This window comes from Staurois parvus, unplaced genomic scaffold (assembly GCF_062004578.1).
Source record: "Staurois parvus isolate SC_StPar_1 unplaced genomic scaffold, SC_StPar_1.0 ptg000902l, whole genome shotgun sequence".
Classification (NCBI taxonomy): domain Eukaryota; kingdom Metazoa; phylum Chordata; class Amphibia; order Anura; family Ranidae; genus Staurois; species Staurois parvus.
In genome coordinates, this window is record NW_028318698.1 from 406,203 (window position 1) to 433,517 (window position 27,315).

General features: G+C 42.3%; 2 protein-coding genes across 4 annotated transcripts in view; one reads left to right on the forward strand and one right to left on the reverse strand.

Annotated features, from left to right (window-relative positions):
- Window positions 1-27,315, forward strand: part of LOC149442204 (phosphorylase b kinase regulatory subunit alpha, skeletal muscle isoform-like) — a 326,068-nt gene that overhangs the window by 221,864 nt on the left and 76,889 nt on the right. The window contains exon 34 of one of the 2 annotated variants that reach the window (XM_089656374.1): window positions 3,810-3,931. The exons of the other annotated variant lie outside the window; for it this stretch is intronic. Within the exon in view, the coding sequence (XP_089512500.1) occupies window positions 3,810-3,896 (87 nt within the window). The 3' untranslated portion in view covers window positions 3,897-3,931. Of the gene's footprint in view, window positions 1-3,809; window positions 3,932-27,315 lie in introns of those variants that run through there. 2 annotated transcript variants of the gene reach the window in all.
- The window catches only part of TMEM268 (transmembrane protein 268), an 88,131-nt gene that overhangs the window by 28,866 nt on the left and 31,950 nt on the right, over window positions 1-27,315 (reverse strand). For both annotated transcript variants that reach the window (XM_089656378.1, XM_089656377.1), the window contains exon 4: window positions 1,721-1,828. In XM_089656378.1, the coding sequence (XP_089512504.1) occupies window positions 1,721-1,828 (108 nt within the window). The remainder of the gene's footprint in view (window positions 1-1,720; window positions 1,829-27,315) is intronic.

Consider the following 27,315-nt stretch of genomic DNA (forward strand, 5'->3'; position numbering starts at 1 on the left):
CCTTCTCATCCAGTCCCAATCAACTCTTCTCTACCTTTAACTCTCTACGTCGTCTCCACCACCTCCACCCACTAACTCACTCACTGCCCGGGAGATTGCCAATCACTTAAAAAATAAGATTGATATAAGTTGTGATGAAATTTCCACTCCACAGAAATCCCCCACTTAACACCCTATGTCCACAGATACGCTCAACACTTCCCTTATTCAACCCTGCTACAATAGACGAGGTTGCTAAACCTTTTTTTGATTGGCATTTGCCATTGAACACCAGAATTGGCAGGTCCACCGCTGGCGCCCTGTACTTTTCACAAATGAGAGCAAGTTCACCCTGAGCACATGTGACAGACGTGAAAGGGTCTGGAGAAGCCATGGAGAACGTTATGCTGCCTGTAACATCATTCAGCATGACCGTTTTGGTGGTGGGTCAGTGATGGTCTGGGGAGGCCTTCCATGGAGGGATGCACAGACCTCTACAAGCTGGGCAATGGCACCCTGACTGCCATTAGGTATCGGGATGAAATCCTTGGACCCATTGTCAGACCCTATGCTGGTGCAGTGGATCCTGGGTTCCTTCTGGTGCACGACAATGCCCGACCTCATTTGGCAAGCGTATGCATGGAGTTCCTGGAGGATGAAGGAATTGCTACCATCGAATGGTCCCCATGCTCGCCTGACCTAAATCCAATAGGACACCTCTGGGATATCATGTTTCGGTTCATCTGACGACGCCAGGTTGCACCTCAGACTGTCCAGGAGCTCAGTGATGCCTTGGTCCAGATCTGGGAGGAAATACCCCAGGACACCATCCATCGTCTCATTTGGAGCATGCCCCGATGTTGTTAGGCATGCATACAAGCATGTGGGGGCCATACAAACTACTGGGTACCATGTTGAGTCGCTCCAATGAAATTTCAGCAAAATGGACTAAGCTGCTGCATCATTTTTTCACTTTGATTTTCAGGGTGCATTTGAATTCAGTCCTCTGTAGGTTGATCATTTTCATTTCCATCAAAAGATGGGGCATCCTTACGTTCCTAACACATTACCCAGTCCATATCAGTATAGATACCCAGCATGATATTTTTCCTCATTGAGATCTGATGTGTTTTCAAAGTGTTCCTTTAATTTTTTTGAGCAGTGTGTGTAGATATATATATATATATATATATACACACATATACACAGACATATATACAGGCATACCTTGGTTTATGAATGCCTCGGTTAACGTAATTCTCAGTTTACGAATGAAAATCCACTGAAAATAATGCCTAGGTTTCTGAAATTTTTTCGCAATACGAATGGATTAATTGGTTTTCAATGCATTTTTTTTATCATGTCCCTGTACAGTATTTATGCCTTTAAAGTGCACTTTATAAAGAGTTTTGAACACAGTGCTTCTGATGGATACAAGAGATAGTGTTGAATTATGCAGGTCCAATCCAACCTTGGAACAATTGTTCTCTAAATGGCCTTTGTACTAACACATATTTGGAGAAATTTTAAGAAGGGGATGCAGACATCTGCTCAGGGTTTAGCCAGGGAACCAATAGTTAAAAAAAATCCATATGAATATCAGTTGTTTTGCAAATGACCAGTTGAGGCCCTCTGTAACTGAATGCTGCCTTTCGATAAGCAATCAGCCAGATGAGTTGATGATATCTCTTATCTACCATTTCCTTGCATGTTGTTAGAATTACAGATATTACATGCTCACCATGGCCAGAACCATCCCAAAACCTCGAGAGCTGAAAAAAATGTATCTGTGGACCTCTGGGACAATTACAGGGATCTGTAAGGAGTGTCTGCTTTGTTCCACAGGGAGCTGGAAAAGGAGAAGTACATGGTCACGACAGGACTCACAATCACAAGCTATTAAGATTAATCACTATGGCAATGCAAGTAGAAATCAGAAGTCATCTCCTTAATGTCCTTGACTACTGTTCTGGCTTGGATAAGATTATCCGCATAACACATAACCAGCAGTTTGCAAGCTCATGTTGCTTTATGCCCCTTATAATTAGTTGTGCACCGAAATGAAAATTCTGGTGACAAAAACAAAAATTTAAAATGCACTTGGCCAAAAACCGAAACCAAAATGCAGTTTTTAAAAATGAATATATATTTTTTGGGAAAAAAATACACTTTGATTAAAAAAAAACAAAACACAATATATACCCCAATTTTCTGTAAAATATGAAAGAGGATGTTACAACGAGTAAATAGGTACCCAACATGTTACTCTTTAAAATGGAATGGCGTCAAACTGCGGTACTTAAAAATCTCCATGGGAGATGCTTTAAAAATTTCTACAGGTTAGCAGTGTAACGTTACAGAGGAGGTCTAGTGCAAGAATTATTGCTCTCACTCTGTCGTTCATGGTGATGCCACACGTGTGTGGCCTGAACACCGTTTACATATGTGGGCGTGGCCTACGTATGCGTTCACCACTGTATGTGAGCACAGGGGGACGGGGACACTTTAAACTTTTTTTTATTATTTTATGGGGGTTTTTTGTACTATCCCCTTAAAAAGTTGCATGCATCCTTTGTGATAGAAATAATTAGTGACAGGTCCTCTTTATGGAAAGTAATGGGGTCAATAAGACACCACATCTATCCTCTACAATGTAAAGCATTAAATAAAAAAAAAGCATTGATCTAGTGCTTTAAAAAAAAAAAAAATGGCCTTGTTTACAAGGCGCCGGAACCGGAAGTGACATCGCTCCGGTACTGCAAGGGCATAGAGATGAGTGGAGGCCATCTTTCCTTCACTAATCTCTATGCCCAGCACTGGGATCGTTAGATGGCAGGTGGCGGCAGCGGTGAGCGGGAAGGGGCAACAGCGGCGGCAAGGGACGGCAGTGGCAAGGGGGCGGAGTTTTTTCGACACCTGTATCTGTGCTTTTTTTCCATATCAGCAGACGGCGGTGTTTTCGGCCGAAACGTTTCAGCCACCGAAATTTCGGTGCACCCCTACTTATAATACATATCAAGTCATAAAACAATGCAGCCTGCAAATGAGAGGAATAATTATTTGTAGGCACCCTTGGTTGAACATTCTCTCTTCAAGCCTACCTGATGCAACCAAAAACTGTAATCTACTAAAGGAAACACAAAGTGAAAGGTAAAGTAAATAAAAATAGTATAATAAAGAATACCAACAAATCTAATACTGCAGCCAGAAATGGCATAATTTGAACGTCACACATCTTACCCTTGCTAAAGACTTCCTTAATATTCCACTTTTTCATTGGACTACACTGTCATTTATGCAAATCAACATGTTAATCAAAAATGTTATTGCAGTTGTTTCTAGATGTGTGCCTGTACCTTTAATATGAGCACTAGTGTTTGTCAACATGTGAGCGTCCCATCACCACACAGGTTGTACATGTCCTTAATCTCAGTGGCATTTAGGATTTATGTTAAGGCCTCCTCAGGTAGGATTATGTCAATTTCAGTGACAGCTGCCAGTGGTTGTTATTAAAGGAAGCTTGCTGTTTCAACTGGCACACTGGAACAATTTTAATTTAAGAGATAAAATGTCCTCAGCGGAGTCCCTGGGCTTTCTCATAAGGAATGGCAATAACCCACTGGGAGAGGTGCCTGGTCAAGGCCGTGGTTGGCAGAAAAACTAAAGTAGTGTAAAAGTAGTATTCGTGAGAGGGGCTTACACTACCAAACAACATTGGCACCTGGATGGTAATACTTGACTGATCTTGATTTGAAGTATGAGAAACACCTATAGGTTCACTGATCCTTTTCTAACCCCCTTGTACCCTCTCTCAATGCCTTTTTCTATAGATCATACTAATCTACAACTACAACCCTGTACCTATGAAGTCGTTACTGTGTGATCTTCCCAACATCCCCTGTCTTGTGGTCTTCTGAATGCCCAGAAAGCTGCTTACACATGCCCACCATAGCCTCTATTAATTTTAATGGAAAACTGGACAAGGTGACTGACATGCTCTTCATTGTCCATTGCACCATGCATGTACGTTTAGCATTCTGTATAAGTCTTAAAACATAAGTGTACCTGTGGGGTGGCTATGCCCCACACGTGGCAGAAGGCAACTGCACCTTCCAGCAGATTCATCTAACAGTCAGAATCCTTCAAGGGTCTTCCAGAAAGCTCAGATATAGGAGGGTTGGTAACCCAAGCCATACACAGTACTGTGCAAAAGTTGTGAAGAAATGCGTGTGTGAATGTGTGAAGAAATGCTGTAAAGTAAGATGCGACCTATGTGAGGTCGTCCCATAGTTGCAGGCATTGGATCTCTTTTGGAACCATTGGGAGCATGGGTTGATCAACATCTCAAAGCATTAGTTCTATGATTACCAGGGTACATTAAGGATACAGGTACGGTACTCTCACAGATTCAGAAAATTAACTGGACTTCGGATCTCGCTTGGGTTACATTAGATGCCAAGGCACTATATTCTAGCATTCCCCATAATCTAGCATTACAAGCTGTCAAATTTCACTTAACCAAATACAGCTGTTATACGAAAAAACTTTCAATACTTTTTGCTTCAATGCATAGAATACTTATTGACATATAATTTTTTTGTGTTTGATGGTGTTTATTACTTACAGTCTTGTGGAGCATCGATGGGTGCTACATTTTCACCATCTTTGGAAAATCTTTATATGGGCTGGTGGGAGGAGCATTCTGTCTTCTCCCAGATTAACCCATACAGTACACAGCTATACTGGTTTGGCCACTATATTGACAACATATTGATCATCTGGAAAGGGGACAGCTTATCCCTTGACAAATTTGTCAGTTATTTGAATGACGACGACTTAAATCTTCAGTTCACCTATGATCATAACACAACTATTATTGATTTTTTGGACATCGCTTTGATTAGCAATCCAGAGACAGGTGAGATAGCTTCCACAACTTTTCGTAAATTTTGTGAAGCAACACTATATTACATGCTGAAAGTTGCCATCCCTTGCACACTATTAAAGCCAAAGCGGTGGGTGAAATCATTAGAGCCCACAGAAATTGTTCTACAGATGAAATGTTTAAGAAAGAATAATAAAATATGAGTATAATAAATTTCTCATAAAACAGCGCTTCACTACACATGATAACAATCAGGATTGGTCATAAATGTACATATAAAATATATAGGATATATAATAAAGAATGGAATGATAGCTGTCAATTCTGCTACCAAGGTGTAAAAAAGTGTTTTAAAGACGACAGTCCAGTCCACCTTGATAATTCTTCTAAGAGCAATCTCTATATTCAAAAAGTTCACTCCAACACCACTGTGTCTTTATGGTAACTAATACCATATGAAAATGAACAATCACCAGATACAGGTGATTACCGAGCATTACTAAACATTACCGCTCAGCCTCTGCTGGGTGTACAAAGATGGCCACCATCTTTGTACACCCGGCAGAGGCTAAGCGGAAATGTTCTGTTCTGGACCTAGACCTGGATAGACACGGGTGACCTACCGCTGATTAGACACGTCAGTGGCACCTCCCGAGTGCTCACCGTCTCATGGAGGGCCTGGGAGGCACTGGACCGATTGGATTTGTCTGAATGCTGGTGAGCGAGCTTGAGAGGAGGATATTAAGTTATGCTCGGTAATCATCTTAATCTGGTGAGTGTTCATTTTGATGGGGTGTTAGTCACCATAAAGACATAGAGGTGTTGAACTGAATTTTTTTGAATATAGAGATTGCTCTTGGAAGAATAACGGACTATCTTCTTTAAAACACACTTATTTAACCTTTGGGGGAAGAATTGACAACTATCATTCCATTCTTTATCATGTATCCTATATTTTTATATGTACATTTATGACCAATCCTGATTGTTATCATATGTAGTGAAGCGCTGTTTTGTGAGAAATTTATTATACTCATATTTTATTATTGTTTGATATTTGTCAAAATAGCGGCTCATTGGTTTGTTGGTTTTTAATTTAATTCACCATTGAATAAGAGCGTAGTTGTATGCTCTTGTTAGCGTTCTTTTGACATTTAAGAAAGAATGTTGCACCATAGAAACCAGATTACTTAAAAGAGGTTTTCCATTTTGGAGTATTGAGAGAGGCAGGCAAATTGCAGAGGAAAGAGATCGCAATGACCTATTAGGTAACAGTAGACATAATAGATCTAATAATAAGAATCAAAAATTAGAGTCTAAAAAAGTTATCTTCGTTACTACATTTTCCAAAGAATATATACAGGTAACAGATATCATTAAGAAGAATCTTTCAATTTTGTATGTAGATCAAGATCTAATGCCAGTCCAGTGATGTACCAGTACGTCGCTGGTCCAAGATTGTACAAATGTCTAAATAGTGGCACGCTTGAATAAAAATTGTCCACATATAAGTGGTACCCCATATGGAAAAAGGATGACACCAAGTCCCAAACTATCTTGCCACTGCTCCACGTGACTATCTTTTCCCTTGTAAATCTGAAACTTTTATGTATAGCCTGTTGCCCTCTCACAGGTCTTATACATCTTGACCCCATATCTGGCACGCTTGCTGGGGAGAAATTGTTTGAATGCAAGTGACCAGAAAAATGAATGAGGGACTCATCAACACAGATGTTTTGCTGGGGAGTATAGATACCTGCAAATTTTTGGTTAAGGTGATTTACAAGGGGCCACATTTTGTTGAGCTGGTCAAATTCAGGGTAACCCCGAGGACGACAGCGTGTGTTGTCACTGAAATGCATAAAACGCATTATACTCTCATATCTATGCCTGACCATGGCAGCAGAGAACACGGCATATGATGAATCTGGTCTGTGGACCAATACAACCAAAATTAATTTTTTTTTAGTAATGCCCATGTTGAGGGTTAGGCCCAAAAAAACTTTAAATTCGGAAACCATTATGGGTTTCCATGCGAATGGTCTGGCAAGGTTTGAATTTGGGTTGGTGGCGATAAACTGTTGTGCATATAAATTACAGATACATAATACAGATCTTCTGTGAAAAACAGCTCCAAAAAATCAAGGGGAGTCTTTAAATTTGCTGTTTCCATCTGAATTCTGGGTTGGGCAGTGAATGGGGGAAGTACGGGTGCTGCAGAATTTGTGGGCTACCAATCGGGATTTGCAAGCACATTTGGAAGGATGCTAGGGGCTCTACAGGCCTGTGTGCAAAATCTTGATGGTTGCAGGACAATACTTGTGCTCGCCACCGCACCAGCTTGTACTACACTTATGGGAATCGCCACGTCACCAAGTGATACTGCAGTGCTGGTATTTGAAAGACCAGGATGTACTAGGCCGCTGGTGCTCGCCAGTTCACCAAAAGGTAGTGCTGCACTAGTACTGGCACTCTGCTGCATATGAGAGTCAACATGCATTTGGAACATCTCAGAAACCTGGGAATGGGTACACCTGATCTTAGCAGGGACCTCTTCTCCATTGTCTGAGTTATCTGTCAGGGATAGCTTGAACCGCTACAAAAAAAAAAAATTAACCGGCAAGTGATAGAAGAGATCAGGCCTGATTTGTGAACACAGTGGTTTTGTGTGCAATGTATTAAGTGACAGTGACCTACTGACACTGCATTTGCAGGGGGAGAAGGGGGAATATATACGTGATTTTACGGTCCCGTGCTGCCGCGTAGCAGTATATCTGCTATACGGCGGCGGGTAAGTGGTTAACCAAAGGAGAGAGCTTCAAAATCTTATACTATTTCAACTGTGTTACCACATTTGTGGTTTACCTCATCTATTGTACGAGTTCTTGTTTGCAATATGTTGGCTGTACAATACTTTTGCGAACATGTATTGCAGAACTCTTTTGTGATTCCAGTGACTTTCAAGCAAAACAGATTTCTAGTGTATCTAGACATTTTAGATGTTCATGCTTTCACCACTTTTTTCAGATTTTACAGCATTGATAGAGTGACAGTTCTCCCTCGAGGGGGCGATAAACATCGCATATTATTACAAAAGGAGTCACGATGGATACATAGGTTACAAACTAGGTCGCCTCATGGGTTAAATCTTAGATGGGATTTGGATATGCACCAAGGCTGATATAGTTTGCCCTGTGTACCTCCCTTCCTATTTTCATTGCCACTTTTTGGAGGTCTAATTGATCATGCATAAACATCAGCTAGTATGGATCACCTCCCTTTTCATTAGATGATGGTTATCTTTAATGATTGGCCCTTAAGGGAGAGAAAGACCACTATATAATGATGTGCTGCACAACAAGTAATTAACTATGAATAAGGTCTTGTTTGACTGAAACGCATTAGTGTTGCTTGTCTTCTGGAACATTTTATACTCTGCATTCAAATAAAGTTTCTACAGTTTACTCCCACCTTGATGCTGACCCTACATGATTGACTTATTGATTTGAGCAGATGGAGACCATGGGAATCGCAGGGGAATTTCTCCTGGAATATGTTATTGCAGCACTTATCTTTTACATGTGTGAGCTGTAAAGTAAGAATTAAAAAAATATATATTTTTAAATTATTTTTATCAATTTACAAAATTCAAACTGAGCGAACAGAAGAAAACCCTAAATAATATCAATGTTTGGTGCGACTACCCTTTGGCTTCAAAACAGCATCAATTCAATTAATCAAGCTCTTTTGAAGAAGCACAAAGAATTGGGCAACGTTGAGAACCATAGATGCAGTGGTCAGTCAAGGAAACTTAATGCAGAAGATAAGAGACACATCATGCTCACTTCCCTTTGACATCAGAAGATGTCCAGCATTGCTATCAGCAAAGAACTGGTAGAAACCAGTAGGCCCAGGTACACCCATCTACTCTCCGTAGAAGTCTGGCCAGAAATGGTCTTCATGGAAGAACTGCCGCCAAAAAGCCATACCTCTGATGTGGAAACAAGGCTGAGCGACTCAACTATGCATGTAAACATAGGAACTGGCGTGCAGAAAAATGGCAGCAGGTGCTCTGGACTGATGAGTCACAATTTGAAATATTTGGCTGAAGCAGGAGGTTGTTTGTTCACAAAGGGCTGGGGATCCATACAATAATGAGTGTCTGCAGGCAAAAGTGAAGCATGGTGGAGGTTACTTGCAAGTTTGGGGCTGCATTTCGGCAAATGGAGTTGTAGATGTAGTTAAGATCAATGGTGTCCTCAATGCTGAGAAATACAGGCAGATACTTATCCATCATGCCATGCCATCAGGAAGGTGTGTGATTGGCCCAAAATGTATTCTGCAGCAGGGCAATGACCCCAAACATACAGCCAATGTCATTAAGAACTATCTTCAGCGTAAAGAAGAGCAAGGACTCCTGGAAGTGATGGTTTGGCCCCCACCGAACCCTGATCTCAACATCATCAAGTCTGGCTGAGATTACATGAAGAAACAGAAGGGTTTGAGGCAGCCTACATCCACAGAAGATCTGTGGTTATTTCTCCCAGAAGTTTGGAACAACCTACCTGCAAAGTTCCTTCAAAAACTGTGAATCGATGCTGTCTTGAAGGTAAAGGGTGGTCACACCAAATATTTGGATTTCTCTTCTGTTCATTTACTTTCCATTTTGGTAATTGAAAAAAAATCTATTACCACTTCTATTTCTGAAAACATTCTTAATTTACAGCATTTTTTGAGAAATGCCTATACATTTGCACAGTACTGTAACATGGCATTCTGTTACACAGTACACCATCATGAGGGGAATTCCTTATATTGAGAGGTCTTTCTATTTCCTATAGCTTCGGGCACTAGGCATAGGGCCACTGTTCCACCAGGCCAGCTGGTTGGCGTAGCCCTAAGCAGTCAGCCCACTTCAACTAATGGGAGACCCAAGAACTTTACTTCAGCACAGTGCCCTCACTTGTACAAGCCAACTACTGCTTTCCTACAGAACCCTTTAGCAATCTCACTCACTGTTCATCCCAGCACATAATAGACATGGAATGTCCAGTCGGATTCGGATTGTGTTTTAACTGTTTTACCAAATCTCGATAGACAATAAACATCTTCTAATGTCTGGGTGCTCACAGTAACATGGGTGCTCAGTCAGTTGGAACATCTGTCTTCTCTGTCCCCAAAAGGTAATAGGACACCAAGGGTATATAAACTTTCCCAACATGGGTACTCACAGCACCTTGCAATCTTTATTCTGAGGCACTTAGGGATCCTCCTGCTCCCCCCCATCCCCCAAGGGGAAGCCCATGCATATGGTGTACCTAGGCCTCACATCCCATCATTCCACATGTAATGGTGATTAACAATGGCAGACATGTTTTGCTGGCAATCATTGCTCCTTCCATAGATACAGGGGAGGGGTGAGAATAGCCACCCAATGACAGAAGAGGTGTTAACTGCGACATCACCAGGTGAAAATAACAGGGATAACATCCAAAAAATTAATACAGTCATCACATCTAAGGCCTGGTAAGCTGCAATTGATTCTGGGTTTAGACACCCTTTAATATTCAGGGCAGCAGCCGCATGGCTGTAAAAAGGTTGCATAGGAAAGACCCTAGAGGGACGCAGGTATGTATAATCTATAATGAAAGTGCTGGGGAGGGGATGCGGGAATGGATAAGTGCACTAAAAGTGTGCTTATCCTTTAATACATTTTCAACAAGCGGTTTATCAGGAGTGACAGCAATAGATCTACATTTGTTAAGGCGTCACTTCAATGTAATGAGCCTCGGAAATGTACCACCAGGCGCCTCAAAAGAATATTTGAGGGTCTTGACATTACCATGAGACAAAGTGCTTGCAATATTCGTATTCATTTATGTACATCTCCTACAGCACTGTAGAAAGTATTACAATAGACAGTAATACATATAATACAAATGCATAAAAACATTTCAAATGACGGATACATAAAACTCTATTGCGAAACATTATACAGGAATAACAAGAGAGACAAAACCTGTTCCTGTGGGATTTCATTCTAGAAGAAGAAAAAGCATCAAAAATGAGGAAAAACAAATAGTAGGTTACATTTAAAGTGGGTGTGCAATCTTTTTAAAATGTTAATTTTGAGCTTTACATATAAAAGAGATCGTCTTGCTGTAAATGATCATATCCATGTGTGTTAAGGTTTCCAGAAACATTATTTTGTGTATAGTCTGTAATTATAAATGAATGTGGAAATGGCTACATTTGTTCATTATGTATATAGGCGGTGCTTCCTGCTTTGCAATGCCACACAATGAATGTGCTTTACTGCTTCTCACAATGCAAGTCTATGATTAGGAACACTTAGTACTAGGACTATTAAATTAAAACAAGACACTCCCTGTGTGGCTCTCTTCTCAACAGCTGTTAAGCACAGTTGGAGATATTCCAGAGTCACTGAGGGCTCCCTCTGCTGACTAATTTCATAATTTCTGTATTTAATACAATAAAAAATATGAAAGGGCCAGAATGTAAAATGAGAAAGTTACATCAGAAATTACTATAATACCTCAAACATGCGCTCAATAAAAATACACTATATTTTCCTCTTATGGAATCGCCTGAAATGTGGAAGCTGTGTCCTAAAAAGCAAGCAGATGGCAAAGGACTAGTCACTAATATTACATATGGTCTCTCTGCAGCTGAGCTTTTCCCCATTACTGGCTTACCATGGCTTGTTCTGCACTGTCCACATAGTATATGCAAGGACGGAAGGAAGGATGGATTCACATCAGGGTGAGGAAACCAGTGAGGGCTTTGTGCATGGGATCATAACTCTGCCCATACCTCTATGCACAGAGTAAATGCCGGATGTGGCGTTGAGTTAGCAATTAGCATTCATGCTTGGCACTGGTATTGGCACCCATTGGTCTATATAAACTGAAGCACTACAGAAAAAAAGTTGTTGAGTGGTCTTCAGTTTGTCCCTGTTTACACGAGACCTGATCTGCTGATTCTGCCTTACCATGTATGACCCAACTTGCCTCCCAACCTGCCTCCTTTTTGTGACCTTGGCCTGCCTTCTGGATTCTGCTTCCTGACTTCAGCCTTGTTCTTTATTTGCCCAACTGTTACGGACCTCTGCCTGTTTCCTGGACTCTGACTCTGCCACCTGATTTGGTACTACACTGCTCAGCTGTTTCTGATCTAGGTTTCTGCCCAGACTCTGCATCTATTTACTCATCTGGAACCCTGCTGTCTGACTGTGTGCACCCTGAGCAAGGGCCTCAGCCTAGTTCCTGCAACATTCTCTGGCACCATGGTGTTCCTGTGGTTGGTTTTAGCTGTGCAATCCTCATATGCCTGCTCTATGCATTGGGCTGCAACACAGGTCCAGTATGACCTGTAATTTCAGCACTTGTGCCACTCCGTGCCCTCACATTCTCTGTCACCACCAGGAGTGTTGGGTTCAAGAAGACCCCCCCATCTACTCTGTCTCTGCCAAGTACATGATAGGGGCGCTGGATCTTCTATTATCAAAATTGCTAAATTATGGCAGTCCATTCTATAGAGATCACTAGCTCTGATGAGACTGGTCTCATGAAACAGGGAGCTACTAACTGGGGGTAGTGCTAGACCAATGGTCAAAGAGTCCAAATCAGTCTAATCCAGATTGCATTTTTTCACCCTGAAAGGCACTTACACCCCACATACACTTTGATACTGTGTATTCTGTTTATTCATCTAATGTTCTCCAATGAGCTTGATACACGTACAGCTTTTGTACCACAACTGTATGGAAGCTAAGGTATGTCTTTGTTATCTTCTTGCAATAAAAATAGAAATGAGAAACAAAAGAGACCAAATCAGCTTTAATTAGTCCACATTGAGGTGAAACAGAACAGCCAATGTGTTTTGGGAGCTCTAATACTCCCCCTTCATTAGGGCTAAATTAGATGTAAAAGGACATAAAATTCATATGACATACTGTATAACAAAATTAAAAATGCCTAAACCATTCGTACATGGTGATATGTCATCTCAAATATTTTATAAAAGATATTTTTATACAGTGGTTATGCCAATACTGAAATCAGTTTTGACACTAACAGAATTGTAGGAAAAAATCTATATATTAGAGACATCACATTCAGACTTTATCTGGCCCATCATAATTGAAATAAAATGACGATAATAATAAATGTCAGTTAAATACATAATTAACATCGCTTGTAAAATTATGAGGAATTAAGTTAATAGCGGATGAAGCAAATGGTAGAACAGATTCAGGGAAAACTACTGATATTACTATATCCTCATGCTGGCTTTAAATTTACATCTCTACTTTTATGCCTTACTTTCCTGTTCTGCGATGTGTTTCTGTTTGGAGGAAGCTTTGCTTCCTCATAACATAGCTTCCTTTCTCATTCTCATCTGGTGATCTGATGACTGGTAGGATAGTTTACAAGAAGCAGCAGAAAAGGTGGAGAAAGTACAGTTCACAAAATACATGATGTAGAAGCATGGAGATCTTGCACTGCAGGTCCTCAGTTATAGCTTTCACTTCAGCAAGGAGAACATTGAGCAACACAGTAACAACATAACTAAATCTTATTCCATATTTCATAAGAATAGAAAACACAGGCATAAATGCCTTGGATGATCTCACATTGCAGATAAACAGCAATGAGGTTGTAGGCACAGGAAATGCACTAGTATTTTTGTGGTAATAAAAGGCAAAAAGATACTCTTTTAGGGTACTGCTTCGGCATACTTCCCAACAGTCCCAAATGGGCGGGATTTTCACCTGTGTCCCATGGTCCTGGTGTACACAGGCTTTCAGCCGAGCAGGACCTCCAGTAGTGTGAACAGTGTGCACATCTAGCACAGCCAGGGATTGGTGGGCAAGCCAACGGGCTTGCAGCCACAATGAGAGAGAGCATGCAGCTGTCAACTCCAACCTGTGATGTTGGGGATGGGCGGGGTAGATATGTGTTTCAGGGGCTCTGCCCCCTTTGTCAAGTAGGCACTGCATAGACAAACAGTCAGCTTTTATACATTGCTGGCCAGGGAAGACGGTGACAAGGGGCAGGGCCAATTGGAACTACTGCATATGCACCTGAAGTGGTGTATAATAAACCTGAATTATACACCGCTGCAGGTGCACATGCAGTAGTTCCAATCAGTCCTGCCCCTTACGACCTTTTTCCCAGCTGGAACTGTATAAATGCCGGCTGTTTCCCAATGAACAGGTTGTTTTTAAAAGGGGGTGGAACCCCTGAAATGCATATCAGCCCCGCCCATCCCCGACATCACAAGTTGGACATGACAGCTGCACTCTCTCTCTTTGCAGCCGCTTGTTTGCCAATCCCTAGCTGTGCTAGATGTTCACACTGCTGCAAGTCCTGCTTGGCTGCAACCATTTGTTATACATCTGATGCCTCTGTACGTAACACACTCCTGAATCCTGCACTCTGTATGAAACGCACTCCTGAATCCTGCACTCTGTATGAAACACGCTCCTGAATCCTGCACACTGTATGAAACGCACTCCTGAATCCTGCACTCTGTATGAAACACGCTCCTGAATCCTGCACACTGTATGAAACACGCTCCTGAATCCTGCACACTGTATGAAACACGCTCCTGAATCCTGCACTCTGTATGAAACACGCTCCTGAATCCTGCACACTGTATGAAACACGCTCCTGAATCCTGCACTCTGTATGAAACACACTCCTGAATCCTGCACTCTGTATGAAACACACTCCTGAATCCTGCACTTTGTATGTAACACATTCCTGAATCCTGCACTCTGTATGTAACACATTCCTGAATCCTGCACTCTGTATGAAACACACTCCTGAATCCTGCACTCTGTATGAAACACACTCCTGAATCCTGCACTCCGTATGAAACACATTCCTGAATCCTGCACTCTGTATGAAACACACTCCTGAATCCTGCGCTCTGTATGAAACACATTCCTGAATCCTGCACTCTGTATGAAACACACTTCTGAATCCTGCACTCTGTATGAAACACACTCCTGAATCCTGCGCTCTGTATGAAACACATTCCTGAATCCTGCGCTCTGTATGAAACACACTCCTGAATCCTGCGCTCTGTATGAAACACATTCCTGAATCCTGCGCTCTGTATGAAACACTCCTGAATCCTGCACTCTGTATGAAACGCACTCCTGAATCCTGCACTCTGTATGAAACACGCTCCTGAATCCTGCACTCTGTATGAAACACACTCCTGAATCCTGCGCTCTGTATGAAACACATTCCTGAATCCTGCGCTCTGTATGAAACACACTCCTGAATCCTGCGCTCTGTATGAAACACATTCCTGAATCCTGCGCTCTGTATGAAACACTCCTGAATCCTGCACTCTGTATGAAACGCACTCCTGAATCCTGCACTCTGTATGAAACACGCTCCTGAATCCTGCACTCTGTATGAAACACACTCCTGAATCCTGCACTCTGTATGAAACACATTCCTGAAACCTGCACTCTGTATGAAACACATTCCTGAAACCTGCGCTCTGTATGAAACACACTCCTGAATCCTGCACTCTGTGCATAATGCACTTGTGTAATGAACTCTTCCACAGTTCGTGCAAAACCATTTGTGATGGAAGCTTTTTATTCTTTTTTTTTTAATGATTGTTCTGGGGTTTGTGTCCTTGAGCCTCTTGTTTGTGGCACAGCACTCAAAGCATATTTTATAGGTACAAGGAAGCCTGGGTTTTGTTTAACCATGCCCCTTAGGCCCCTTCCACTGTCAAGCATTTGGCCACTCCCATTTTTTTCCATGGCGTGCTACGCAGGTCACTTCCTCCCTCAAGTATCCCTCATTCTGAAGTTCAAAAGTTGGGAGGTATGGCTTAGGCACAATTTCTAGATGCATTCCACAGACAGCTGATCTTTACATTTTATTTCAGGTTCACTTTAAAGTACACCTGTGTAGCCCCCTCCTAGTTAGCTGTTAGGTGAATTTAGTCTTTGGCTTCTACGGTAATAAGAGAAGCAGTGGTTGTTTAGTCTGGTCTGTTCAGGGCTTCATAGACTAAGAGTGATTGCTTCCCCCTTCCTCTACAAGAAGGTTATAAAGTTTAGGGAGGGAGAATTCAAATATCCAGCCTGAACATTGAATAGGGTCTAGCCAATCCCTGGTGAGTTGTGCTCAGATGGTGGCTTGGATGCTGTTAAGTAGTCAGGAGGCATGAGGACTTTTTCCCCTGAGGGAATTGATCTGTGAGAGGAGGGGGGCTGCTTGCCCTTGGAGCCCTTTGGACTGGCTGCTGGATTAATTTACAGGAGAGGCTGCACCTATGGACTGATCTTGTTGCAGGATCCTGTGAGTAGAGCCCCTCTTTCTGTGCTGTGCCTAAATTCATGGATCCCAGCCATAAACATGTAGACTGTTGCAGTCTGCCTCTATCTGTGTTGAATCCACAAACCTACTTCATGGTCTCCAGCCATGAACCTATAGACTGTACCAGTCTGTCTCTACCTATGGTAAAGCTACCTCATGGTCCCCAGCTGTGATTCTGTAGACTGGTCCAGTCTGCTTTTAACTGTTCTAAAGCTACTTCATGGTCCCAGCCCTGAACCTGTAGACCAGGAATCACTAATAGGTGGACCGCGGTCTGGATGCAGACCGAGCCATTGTCCCATCCAGACCCACGGTTGAGCCATTTAGGAGCCTTCCTTCCCCGTGGAATCTGCTGCTGTCATTTAAAAGACAGCGCAGAGTGCGAGAGACGGGGGATAGCAAACAGCGCAGAGCAGCCGCGAGGCAAAGCCACACTGGATGGAGGGTGGGACTTAACTTTTCCTATTATTAACTAGCAGGTGATTGGTTGCTGGGGCACTGGGTGGTCATAGCAACCAATCACCAGCTTGTTAATAGGAAAAGTTAACCTTGGCTGCCCCCCATTTCCCAACCTTCCATCCAGTGCTTCCTGGCCATTCTCTGCTGTGTGTAAGGTAGGGAGGACATGGCTGTGGGGGGAAGGCAAGGGGTGACATGAAGGGGGCAGTGTTTTGTGTGTGTGTGTGTGTGGGGGGGGGGGTAAATGGAAGGGAGCAACAGATGTGAAGGGGCAGAGCATATTCTTGTGGTAGGAGGTGCAGAAGGCGACGTGGGGAGGGTAAGTGGGGGGAGAAGTAAAGGGGAGCAGTGCTGTGGGGGGGAGCAAGTGCTGGCAGGGAGGGGAGATATGATGTGAAGGGGGGCAGTGCTGTGAGTGGGTGATGTAAAAGGGGAAAAGGTTGGGGCAATTGCTGGGGGGGGGAATGTAAAGGGGGCAGGTGCTGGTAAGGAGGGGCGGTGTGATGTGAAGGGTGGCAGTGCTGTGGAGGGTGATGAAAAGGGGGGGGGGGCAAGTGCTCAGGGGAGTAATGTAATGGGGGAGCAAGTGCTGCGGGGTGTAAAGGGGAGCAGGGGGGTGGGAGTGGGGGGATTTGAAGGGTGAAGTGCTGTGGGGGGAGATCTGAAGGAGGAGGCAGTACTGTGGGGTGGGGAGATATGATGTAAAGGGGGGCAATGCTGTGGGGGGGTAATGTGAAGAGGGCAGTGCTAGAAAATGATTTTAAGTGGGGCAGTGCTGTGGGCAGAGAGATGTGATGTAAAGGGTTGCAAGTTCTGTGTACAGAGGCGATGTAAAGGTGGGCTGCGCTGTGAGGGGTGATGTAAAGGAAGGGGGGTAGTGCTGTGGGGAGGTGATATAAAGGGGGGGGGCAGTTATAAAGGGAGAAGTGCTGTGGGGGGATGTAAAGGGGGCAGTGGAGAGGGACAGTGCTGGGGAGGGGGGGGGGGATGTAAAGGGGAGCAGTGCTGTGGGAGGATTTGACGGGGGCAGTGCAACAGGGGGGATGTGAGGGGAGGAGGGGAGGAGTGAGGAGTGAAGAGAGCAAATAAACCCTAAAAGACAACCTCTAGACTGTTCAATGATCTGGAGTGAGTGAACTGTTGCTGTGTGCCTAGCTGTCTCTGCACTATTCAGGAAACAACCTGTTAAATTTACAGCGGCCCCTCCGGTGGCAGCGCTGCACCTGTATTGAAATTCAACTCAGGACATTCCTACAGATAACTGAATGAAAGTATTGATGATGCTGGCCAGAATGACAACCAGGTAATAGCACTTACATGGGGTAATTTAGCAATGGCAGTCTACATATCATCTCAGCACAGGCTTCCTTTAATATGTAAAATGAATGCCGAGCGGGACTTTCGCCGATTCAGGTAGATGTCATATGGAATCCTCCCGGATCGCTGCTGCGATGCGGTGAGATCTGTCACCGGCTGTGCGCATTGCCGGTACCATGTGACCACTATCACCAATCACCGCAGGTCACGTGACAATTATAAACAAAGGATAACTTCCTTTCATGTCATCCATTGTATAAAATTGTGTAGCTAGCTGTGATTGGTGACAGTGATCACATGGTACAGACTGGGCCAATTACCCATCTGTGTCGTGATTAGCGGTGGTCAATCACAGCTAATCACAACAAAACAAACTGAATGAATTGATTTAATTCAGTAAAATGCTTGCTTATAGCAATGAAATACATTGCTATAAGCAATCATAATATGTAAAGAAAAAAAAAAAAACACTGATCACTTCATCAAAGTAGTACAATGTTACAATAGTATGGTAGTGTGTTAGAAAAAAAAATTTAATAAAAAAAAAAAATAAAAAAATTATATATATATATATTTATTTTCTGTACTGTCACCAGTCAGCGTCCCTGATCACCTCCACACTACTTATATGATGAAGCTGTACTGCGCTAATGACAGTATGTAAAAAAAAAAAGGGGGTCATTTGTGGGATATCTGTAATGTCCTGACATTTTTTGGCCTCAAGATGTACCTGTCAGTACACCTCTGTTTATGTGTAAATACAGTATCTCACAGAAGAGTATATCCCAGAAGTGAGTACACCCCTCACATTTTTGTAAATATTTGATTCTATCTTTTCATGTGACAACACTGAAGAAATGACACTTTGCTACAATGTGACGTAGTGAGTGTACAGCTTGTATAACAGTGTAAATTTGCTGTCCCCTCAAAATAACTCAACACACAGCCATTAATGTCTAAACCTCTGGGAACAAAAAAGAGTCCACCCCTAATTGACAATGTCCAAATTGGGGCCAATTAGCCATTTTCCCTCCCTGGTGTCATGTGACTCGTTAGTGTTACAAGGTCTCAGGTGTGAATGGGGAGCAGATGTATTAAATTTGGTGTTATCGCTCTCACTCTTTCATACTGGTCACTGGAAGGTCAACATGGCACCTCATGGCAAAGAACTCTCTGAGGATCTGAAAAAAAGAATTCTTGCTCTACATAAAGATGGCCTAGGCTATAAGAAGATTGCCAAGATCCTGAAACTGAGCTACATCACGGTGGCCAAGACTGTACAGCAGTTTAACAGGACAGGTTCCACTCAGAACAGGTCTCGCCATGGTCGACCAAAGACGTTGAGTGCACGTGCTCAGCGTCATATCCAGAGGTTGCCTTTGGGAAATAGACGTATGAGTGCTGCCAGCATTGCTGCAGAGGTTGAAGGGGTGGGGGGTCAGCCTGTCAGTGCTCAGTACTCAGACCGTACACCGCACACTGCATCAAATTGGTCTGCATGGCTGTCGGCCCAGAAGGAAGCCTCTTCTAAAGATGATGCCCAAGAAAGCCCGCAAACAGTTTGCTGAAGACAAGCAGACTAAGGACATGGAACCATGTACTGTGGTCTGATGACACCAAGATGAACTGATTTGGTTCAGATGGTGGCAACCAGGTGAGGAGTACAAAGACAAGTGTGTCTTACCCACAGTCAAGAATGGTGGTGGGAGTGTCATGGTGTGGGGCTGCATGAGTGCTGCCGGCACTGGGGAGCTACAGTTCATTGAGGGAACCATGAATGCCAACATGTATTGTGACATACTGAAGCAAAGCATGAATCGCTCTCTTAAGGTCATACCACAGCATTTCAATTGGGTTGAGGTCAGGACTCTGACTGGGCTACTCCAGAAAGGCGTGTTCTGTGCTGTTGCAGCCATTGTTTTGTTGAATTACTTGTATGCTTTGGGTCATTGTCCTGTTGCATCACCCATCCTCTGCGGAGCTTCAGTTGGCGGACAGATGGTCGTACGTTTTCCTGCAAAATGTCTTGATAAACTCTGGAATTCATTTTCCCATCAATGACAACAATCCGTCCAGGCCCTGAGGCAGCAAAGCAGCCCCAAACCATGATGCTCCCTCCGCCATGTTTTACAGTGGGGATGAGGTTTTGATGTTGGTGTGCTGTGCCTTTTTTTCTCCACACGTAGTGTTGTGTGTTCTTCCCAAACAACTCAATCTTGGTTTCATCTGTCCACAGTATATTTTGCCAGTAGTGCTGTGGAACATCCAGGTGCTCTTTTGCAAACTTCAAACGTGCTGCAATATTCTTTTTGGACAGCAATGGCTTCCTCCGTGGTGTCCTCCCATGTACTCCATTCTTGTTTAATGTTTTCCTTATTGTAGATGTGTCAACAAAAATGTTAGCATGTGCCAGAGATTTCTGTAGGTCTTTAGCTGACACTCTGGGATTCTTCTTTACCTCATGCAGCATTCTGCGCTGTGCTCTTGCAGTCATTTTTACAGGACGACCTGCCTAGGGAGAGTAGCAACAGTGCTAAACTTTCTCCATTTGTAGACAGTCTGTCTTACCGTGGACACATGAACATCAAGGCTTTTGGAGATACTTTTGTAACCCTTTCCAGCTTCATGCAAGTCAACAATTCTTGATCGTAGATCTTCTGAGAGCTCTTTTCTGCGAGGCATGGTTCACATCAGACAGTGCTTCTTGAAACCAGTAAACCCAAAACAGGTGTGTGTTTTTTAAGGGCAGGACAGCTGTCAGCAACACATCCAATATCATCACACTGATTGGAGTCAAGGTTGGCTCACTCCTGGCTCCAATTAACTCTGGGAGAAGTCATTAAGCTAGGGCCTCACATACTTTTTCCTCCCTGCACTGTGAATGTTTACATGTTATGTGCAATTAAACCATGGCAACATCTAATGTTTGTGTAGTATTATGTTCAGCAGACTGTGTTCTTCTATTGTTGTGACTTAGATGACGTTCAGAGCACATTTTATGCCCAATTCATGCAAAACTCCACGTAATCCCAAGGGGTTCACATACTTTTTCTTGCAACTCTACACTGATTTGAGTTATTGTCACCAAAGAAATGTAGCAGAATACATGAATATAAAATCACGAAGAACAATTACTTGCAAAATTGTATAACCGGAAAGAAGAAAAACATTCAAACTTTTCGGCCTTTTTTAGTTTATTAAAGATAAAAAACTGAGTGGTAATTAAATACCACCAAAAGAAAGCTCTAGTTGTGTGAAAAAGATGATAAAAATTTAGTTTGGGTACAGTGTTGCATGACTGCACAATTGTCATTCAGAGTGTAAGAACACTGAAAGCTGAAAATTGGCCTGCGCAGGAAGGGGGTAAAAATGCCCGGTATTGAAGTGTTTAAGTCCCCGGTCACACTGGATGCGACTTGCAAATCCCATGCCAAGTCGCACCCTATTACAGCGGACTTGGCCGAAGCTGTACCGATTTCTAAAGTAGTGCATGCACTACTTTTGGTATGATTTGCATAGACAACTGTGTCAGATGGCTTGCAAATTGCACCTCAAAGCGGCATGACATCCGACTTTGAAATCGTACAACTTCACTGTAAGTCGCACGAGTTCAAAGTCGGGATTGGTGTGACCGGGTTGTAAATGAAAAAATAAACATACAACTTACTGGACCCAAAGCAGCATGGATTAAATGAGGGCAGACAATGTTTCTGTACATTTACGGACATGAATAAATAGAAAAGCAATTAGGGACACAAAATAATGAGGAAGTGAGTCTAGGAAACAAGCCATATATTTAACTATCAGCTGCAAAGAATTTATTTTGTAATCCAAGATAAATAATAAACTGACCAAGTCTTTAAAGCAGAATTAAACCCCAAACCAAAAATGTAATATATTGCAGCTTACCAACCATTAAATGTGGTGACTGCATTATTTGTTTTTGGGGTTTTTTTTAGGCTTTTTCCCCATGTTTTTATCTGGTGATCTGGCCAGTAACACAACTAATCTATTAGGACTCATGCACACAGGGCTCAAGCTCCTTTTTTCTGGTGTTTTACTTATATTTTCAGCCTGTAAACGCATCTCTATCTTAGCCTATGTGGCCATGCACAGGTGTATTAGAAGAGGAGTGTTTACAGGCTAAAAAAAAAACAAAAACGCACCACAAGCGCATTCAGGAGAGAAGCTTTTGGGCAGAGAAAAAACATCTGACTTGCCTAAACGAGTCTAAACAAGTTATTGAGCATTCATTCATTCTAATAGCCAGAATAAATGACTATTCTGGCCAATAGAATCAATGAACACTCAAATGCTTGATGCACCTAAACGTGTGCAAAACGTGGCTTTCCTGCCAGGAGCAAAGGTGTTTTGAATGAAGGAACAACAGAGACACATTTAAACAACTGCATTGTCATTCTGGGGGGAGGGCAGTGATGCATTAGCAGATTTAGATACACTAACAAATTTAAGCCAAACTCTAGCTCACACTTTTAGGCAGCTACAGCAACATTTTTTTCCTTTTGGGATAAAGGTTTTTATATAAATATATAGAAGCTGCTCATTGTAAGCACCCCTGTCAATAGTAAATGGCTCGTCTCATCCCTCCAATGACTACATCTGCAGGACAGCTTGTTCTGTGGAAAAACAACAGACTGGCTGGGTCACCAGCCAAAAATAAAGGAAAGAAAGCCTAAAAAAGAAAACTAATGCAGCCATCACATCTAAGATCTGGTAAGCTGCAATATAATAATTGTTTGCTTTTGGGTTTAATACTGGTTTAACTTTTAAAGAGTAGTAAGGTAAGAGTTTAGGGGCAGAGGCTTGTGGTAAACCAACAGACAGGTATTGAAGAGAGAAGAGATTGTGGGAATGAAAAAAACTGTGAGAAAATGCAAGATCTTGTACCCTCAAGAGGAGAGAGTCTGGAGTGGAAAATAGTGGCCATTAGGATGGAGGAGTATAGAATGTAATAGGATGGAGGAGTATAAAGTTTAATTTGGTGGAGGAGTATAGAGTTTTATGGGATGGAGGAGTATAGAGTTTTATGGGATGGAGGAGTATAGAGTTTTATGGGATGGAGGAGTATAGAGTTTTATGGGATGGAGGAGTAGAGAGTTTTATGGGTGGAGGAGTAGAGAGTTTAATGGGTTGGAGGAGTAGAGAGTTTAATGGGATGGAGGAGTAGAGAGTTTAATGGGATGGAGGAGTAGAGAGTTTTATGGGTGGAGGAGTAGAGAGTTTAATGGGATGGAGGAGTAGAGAGTTTAATGGGATGGAGGAGTAGAGAGTTTAATGGGATGGAGGAGTAGAGAGTTTAATGGGATGGAGGAGTAGAGAGTTTAATGGGATGGAGGAGTAGAGAGTTTTATGGGTGGAGGAGTAGAAAGTTTAATGGGATGGAGGAGTAGAGAGTTTAATGGGATGGAGGAGTAGAGAGTTTAATGGGATGGAGGAGTAGAGAGTTTAATGGGATGGAGGAGTAGAGAGTTTAATGGGATGGAGGAGTAGAGCATTTAATGGGATGAGGAGTAGAGCGTTTAAAGTCTCATGCACATTGGACATTTGTACAGCTGCTGTTTTTGACTTCTGGCATTTTTCTCAACAGCCAGTAAACTCCTCAACATGTTATCCTATGTGTCCATGCACACATAGGCTTTAATTAACATTTTTGCCAGGGGCGTTTTCTGGATGGAAAAAAAAAACAAAACTAGTGGGTTTCAAGAGGAGTGTTTTAGCTGTAAAAATGCTCTAACGCTGGTAAATGCAGTAAAATGCATGAAAACTGGCGTTTTTGAGCCAAATTTGTTTTTTTTTAAAGTAATATAAAAAGGAATACACTCTCATTTCTCATTCTGCTTTTCTGCTGACCTCTGCTGTGTGCAAACAAGAACATTTCTCAATGTCCTCTGCAGGTCATTTCTGGCAGGACTGAGTGCAATTCTTGTTAGTCTGGTTTGCAGCCTCCCCAGAAGGTCATCAAAAGGTGTGATAGACATGCGTGTAAAGTTGTAAAATTTGTTCAGCTAATTACAAAGCCCAACACAAAGGTAGCTGGAATATCTAGAGGATATCAATGGATGGGTCCAGAATCATTGTCGATTGGGTACTTCTCTCCTCCATTTGTCTCACTCTCCTCACCATCCTTAACAGAATCAGTCACATAGCCTCATCAATTTTTTGCATTACAGGATCCATAATGGATGCAGCAAGAAAAATAAAGATGGCTTCTGACCAATGACGTGCTCTATACGCTCTCAATATGGTGACAAAACAACTACACAATGACTATTTCAAGGTGCATTGTGGGAAAGTGGGAGTTATAAATAGCAAAGTGGTGTCTTGTGCTAAAAAATACTAACGTAGCTAATCGCTAATGCAAAAACACTAAAAACGTGGAAAAACTAGCATTTTAATGCGACTTTATACAGCTAACACTACCAGCGTTTTTAAAATGCCCAGCGTGCATGAGGCCTAGTAGGATGGAGGAGTATAGAATTTAATAGACTGGAGAAGTATAGAGTTTAATGGACTGAATGAGTATAGCGTTCAATAGGATGGAGGAGTATAGAGTTCAATAAGATGGAGGAGTATAGCAATCAATAGGACGGAGGAGTATAGAATTAAATAGGATGGAGAAGTATGGAGTTCAATAGAATGCAGGAGTGTAGAGTTTAATAGCATGAAGGATCATAGGGTTCAATAGGATGGAAGAGTATAGTGTTCAATAGGATGGAAGAGTATAGCGTTCAATAGGATGGAGGAGTATAGCATTCAGTAGGATGGAGGAATATAGCGTTCAATAGAATGGAGGAGTGTAGAGTTTAATAGAATGAAGGAGCATAGGGTTCAATAGGATGGAGGAGTATAGTGTTCAATAGGATGGAAGAGTATAGCGTTCAATAGGATGGAAGAGTATAGTGTTCAATAGGATGGAGGAGTAAAGAGTTCAGTAGGATGGAGGGTTATAGAGTTTAATAGGATGGAGGAGCATAGGGTACAATAGGATGGAAGAGTATAGCATTCAGTAGGATGGAGGACTATAGAGTTTAATAGCATGGAAAAGCATAGGGTTCAATAGGATGGAGGAGTATAGAGTTTAATGGAAAGGAGGAGTGTAAAGGATGGAGGAGTATAGAGTTTAATGGAAAGGAGGAGTATACAGGATGGAGGAGTATAGAGTTTAATGGAAAGGAGGAGTGTAAAGGATGGAGGAGTATAGAGTTTAATAGAAAGGAGGAGTATACAGCATGGTGGAGTATAGAGTTTAATAGAAAGGAGAAGTATACTGGATGGAGGAGTATAGAGTTTAATAGAAAGGAGGAGTATAAAGGATGGAGGAGTATAGAGTTTAATAGAAAGGAGGAGTATACAGCATGGAGGAGTATAGAGTTTAATAGAAAGGAGGAGTATAAAGGATGGAGGAGTATAGAGTTTAATAGAAAGGAGTATACAGCATGGTAGAGTATAGAGTTTAATAGAAAGGAGGAGTATACAGGATGGAGGAGTATAGAGTTTAATAGAAAGGAGGAGTATAAAGGATGGAGGAGTATAGAGTTTAATAGAGAGGAGGATTATAAAGGATGGAGGAGTATAGAATTTTATAGAATGGAGGAGTATAAAGGATGGAGGAGTATAGAGTTTAATAGAAAGGAAGAGAATACAGGATGGAGGAGTATAGAGTTTAATAGAAAGGAGGAGTATAAAGAATGGAGGAGTATAGAGTTTAACAGAGAGGAGGAGTATAAAGGATGGAGGAGTATAGAATTTAATAGAAAGGAGGAGTATAAAGGATGGAGGAGTATAGAATTTAATAGAAAGGAGGAGTATACAGGATGAAGGAGTATAGAGTTTAATAGAAAGGAGGAATATAAAGGATGGAGGAGTATAGAGTTTAATAGAAAGGAGGAGTATAAAGGACGGAGGAGTATAGAATTTAATAGAATGGAGGAGTATAAAGGATGGAAGAGTATAGAGTTTAATAGAAAGAAGGAGTATACAAGATGGAGGAGTATAGAATTTAATAGAAAGGAGGAGTATAAAGGATGGAGGAGTATAGAATTTAATAGAAAGGAGGAGTATAAAGGATGGAGGAGTATAGCGTTTAATAGAAAGGAGGAGTATAAAGGATGGAGGAGTATAGAGTTTAATAGAAAGGAGGAGTATAAAGGATGGAAGAGTATAGAGTTTAATAGAAAGGAGGAGTATAAAGAATGGAAGAGTATAGAGTTTAATAGAAAGGAGGAGTATACAGGATGGAAGAGTATAGAGTTTAATAGAAAGGAGGAGTATACAGGATGGAGGAGTATAGAGTTTAATAGAATGGAGGAGTATAAGGAATGGAAGAGTATAGAGTTTAATAGAATGGAGGACTGTGTGCACAATTATTAGGCAAGTTGTATTTTTTAGGATTAATTTCATTATTGAACTAACAGTGCTCCCGGTCAATCCAAAACGTTATTAAACCTCAAACCTGAATATTTAAAGTGGTAGTAAACTCTTTTTTAATAATTTTGCCTACAGGTAGGCTTATAATAAAGCTTACTTGTAGGTAAAAATTAATATCTCCTAAATGTGAACCATTTAGAAGATATTAGCCCTTTCTGATAGCCAGCTCATGCGCATGGCCGTGCCATTCCTTCAGAGCACTGTGCCATGGGACGGGACTCCCGTGTGCATGCGAGAGAGTGACGTCATCATGGCTTGGCCAGTCAGCTGCACAGAACTCACGAACCCAGAAGGAAGACTGGGTGAACATGGAAGCCCCGGGGAGCTGTGACAGCGCTCCACTGGAGGGCTTCATTTCTAGCCACATGCTGCCCAGCCACTGTATAAATACGGCAGCAGGGTGGCACGGCTGGGCAAAAGCACGTTTTAAAACGTGTGTTTTGAAAACAGGTAGGGGGCACGTGCGAGGCGCGCCGCCGCCCTACCTGTCCCGCCGATCACAGCCGCGGATGTCAGTCGCCGGGTCACAGCCGGTCGTTACCGGCTATGTCCCGGTGATCGGCGGCAATCGCTGACAGAGAGCACAGCTGCAGTAGCTGTGCTTTCTGTCAGTTCCCTGACAGCTCCAGGACACGCTGATTGGGACAGAAGAGTTTCTCTCTCCGGATCAGCGGTGTTCCCTGCAGTACACACCCCCCGCCCCCTAGTAAAACACTCCCCTCACACAGATAACCCTTCCCTGAATAATAAACTTACCCCCTTCCTACACAGTGCCATTAGTACAGTGTCAGTGTTTTTTTTTTTTGCACTGATCACTGTATTGGTGTCACTGGGGATGTCAGCACCCCCCAA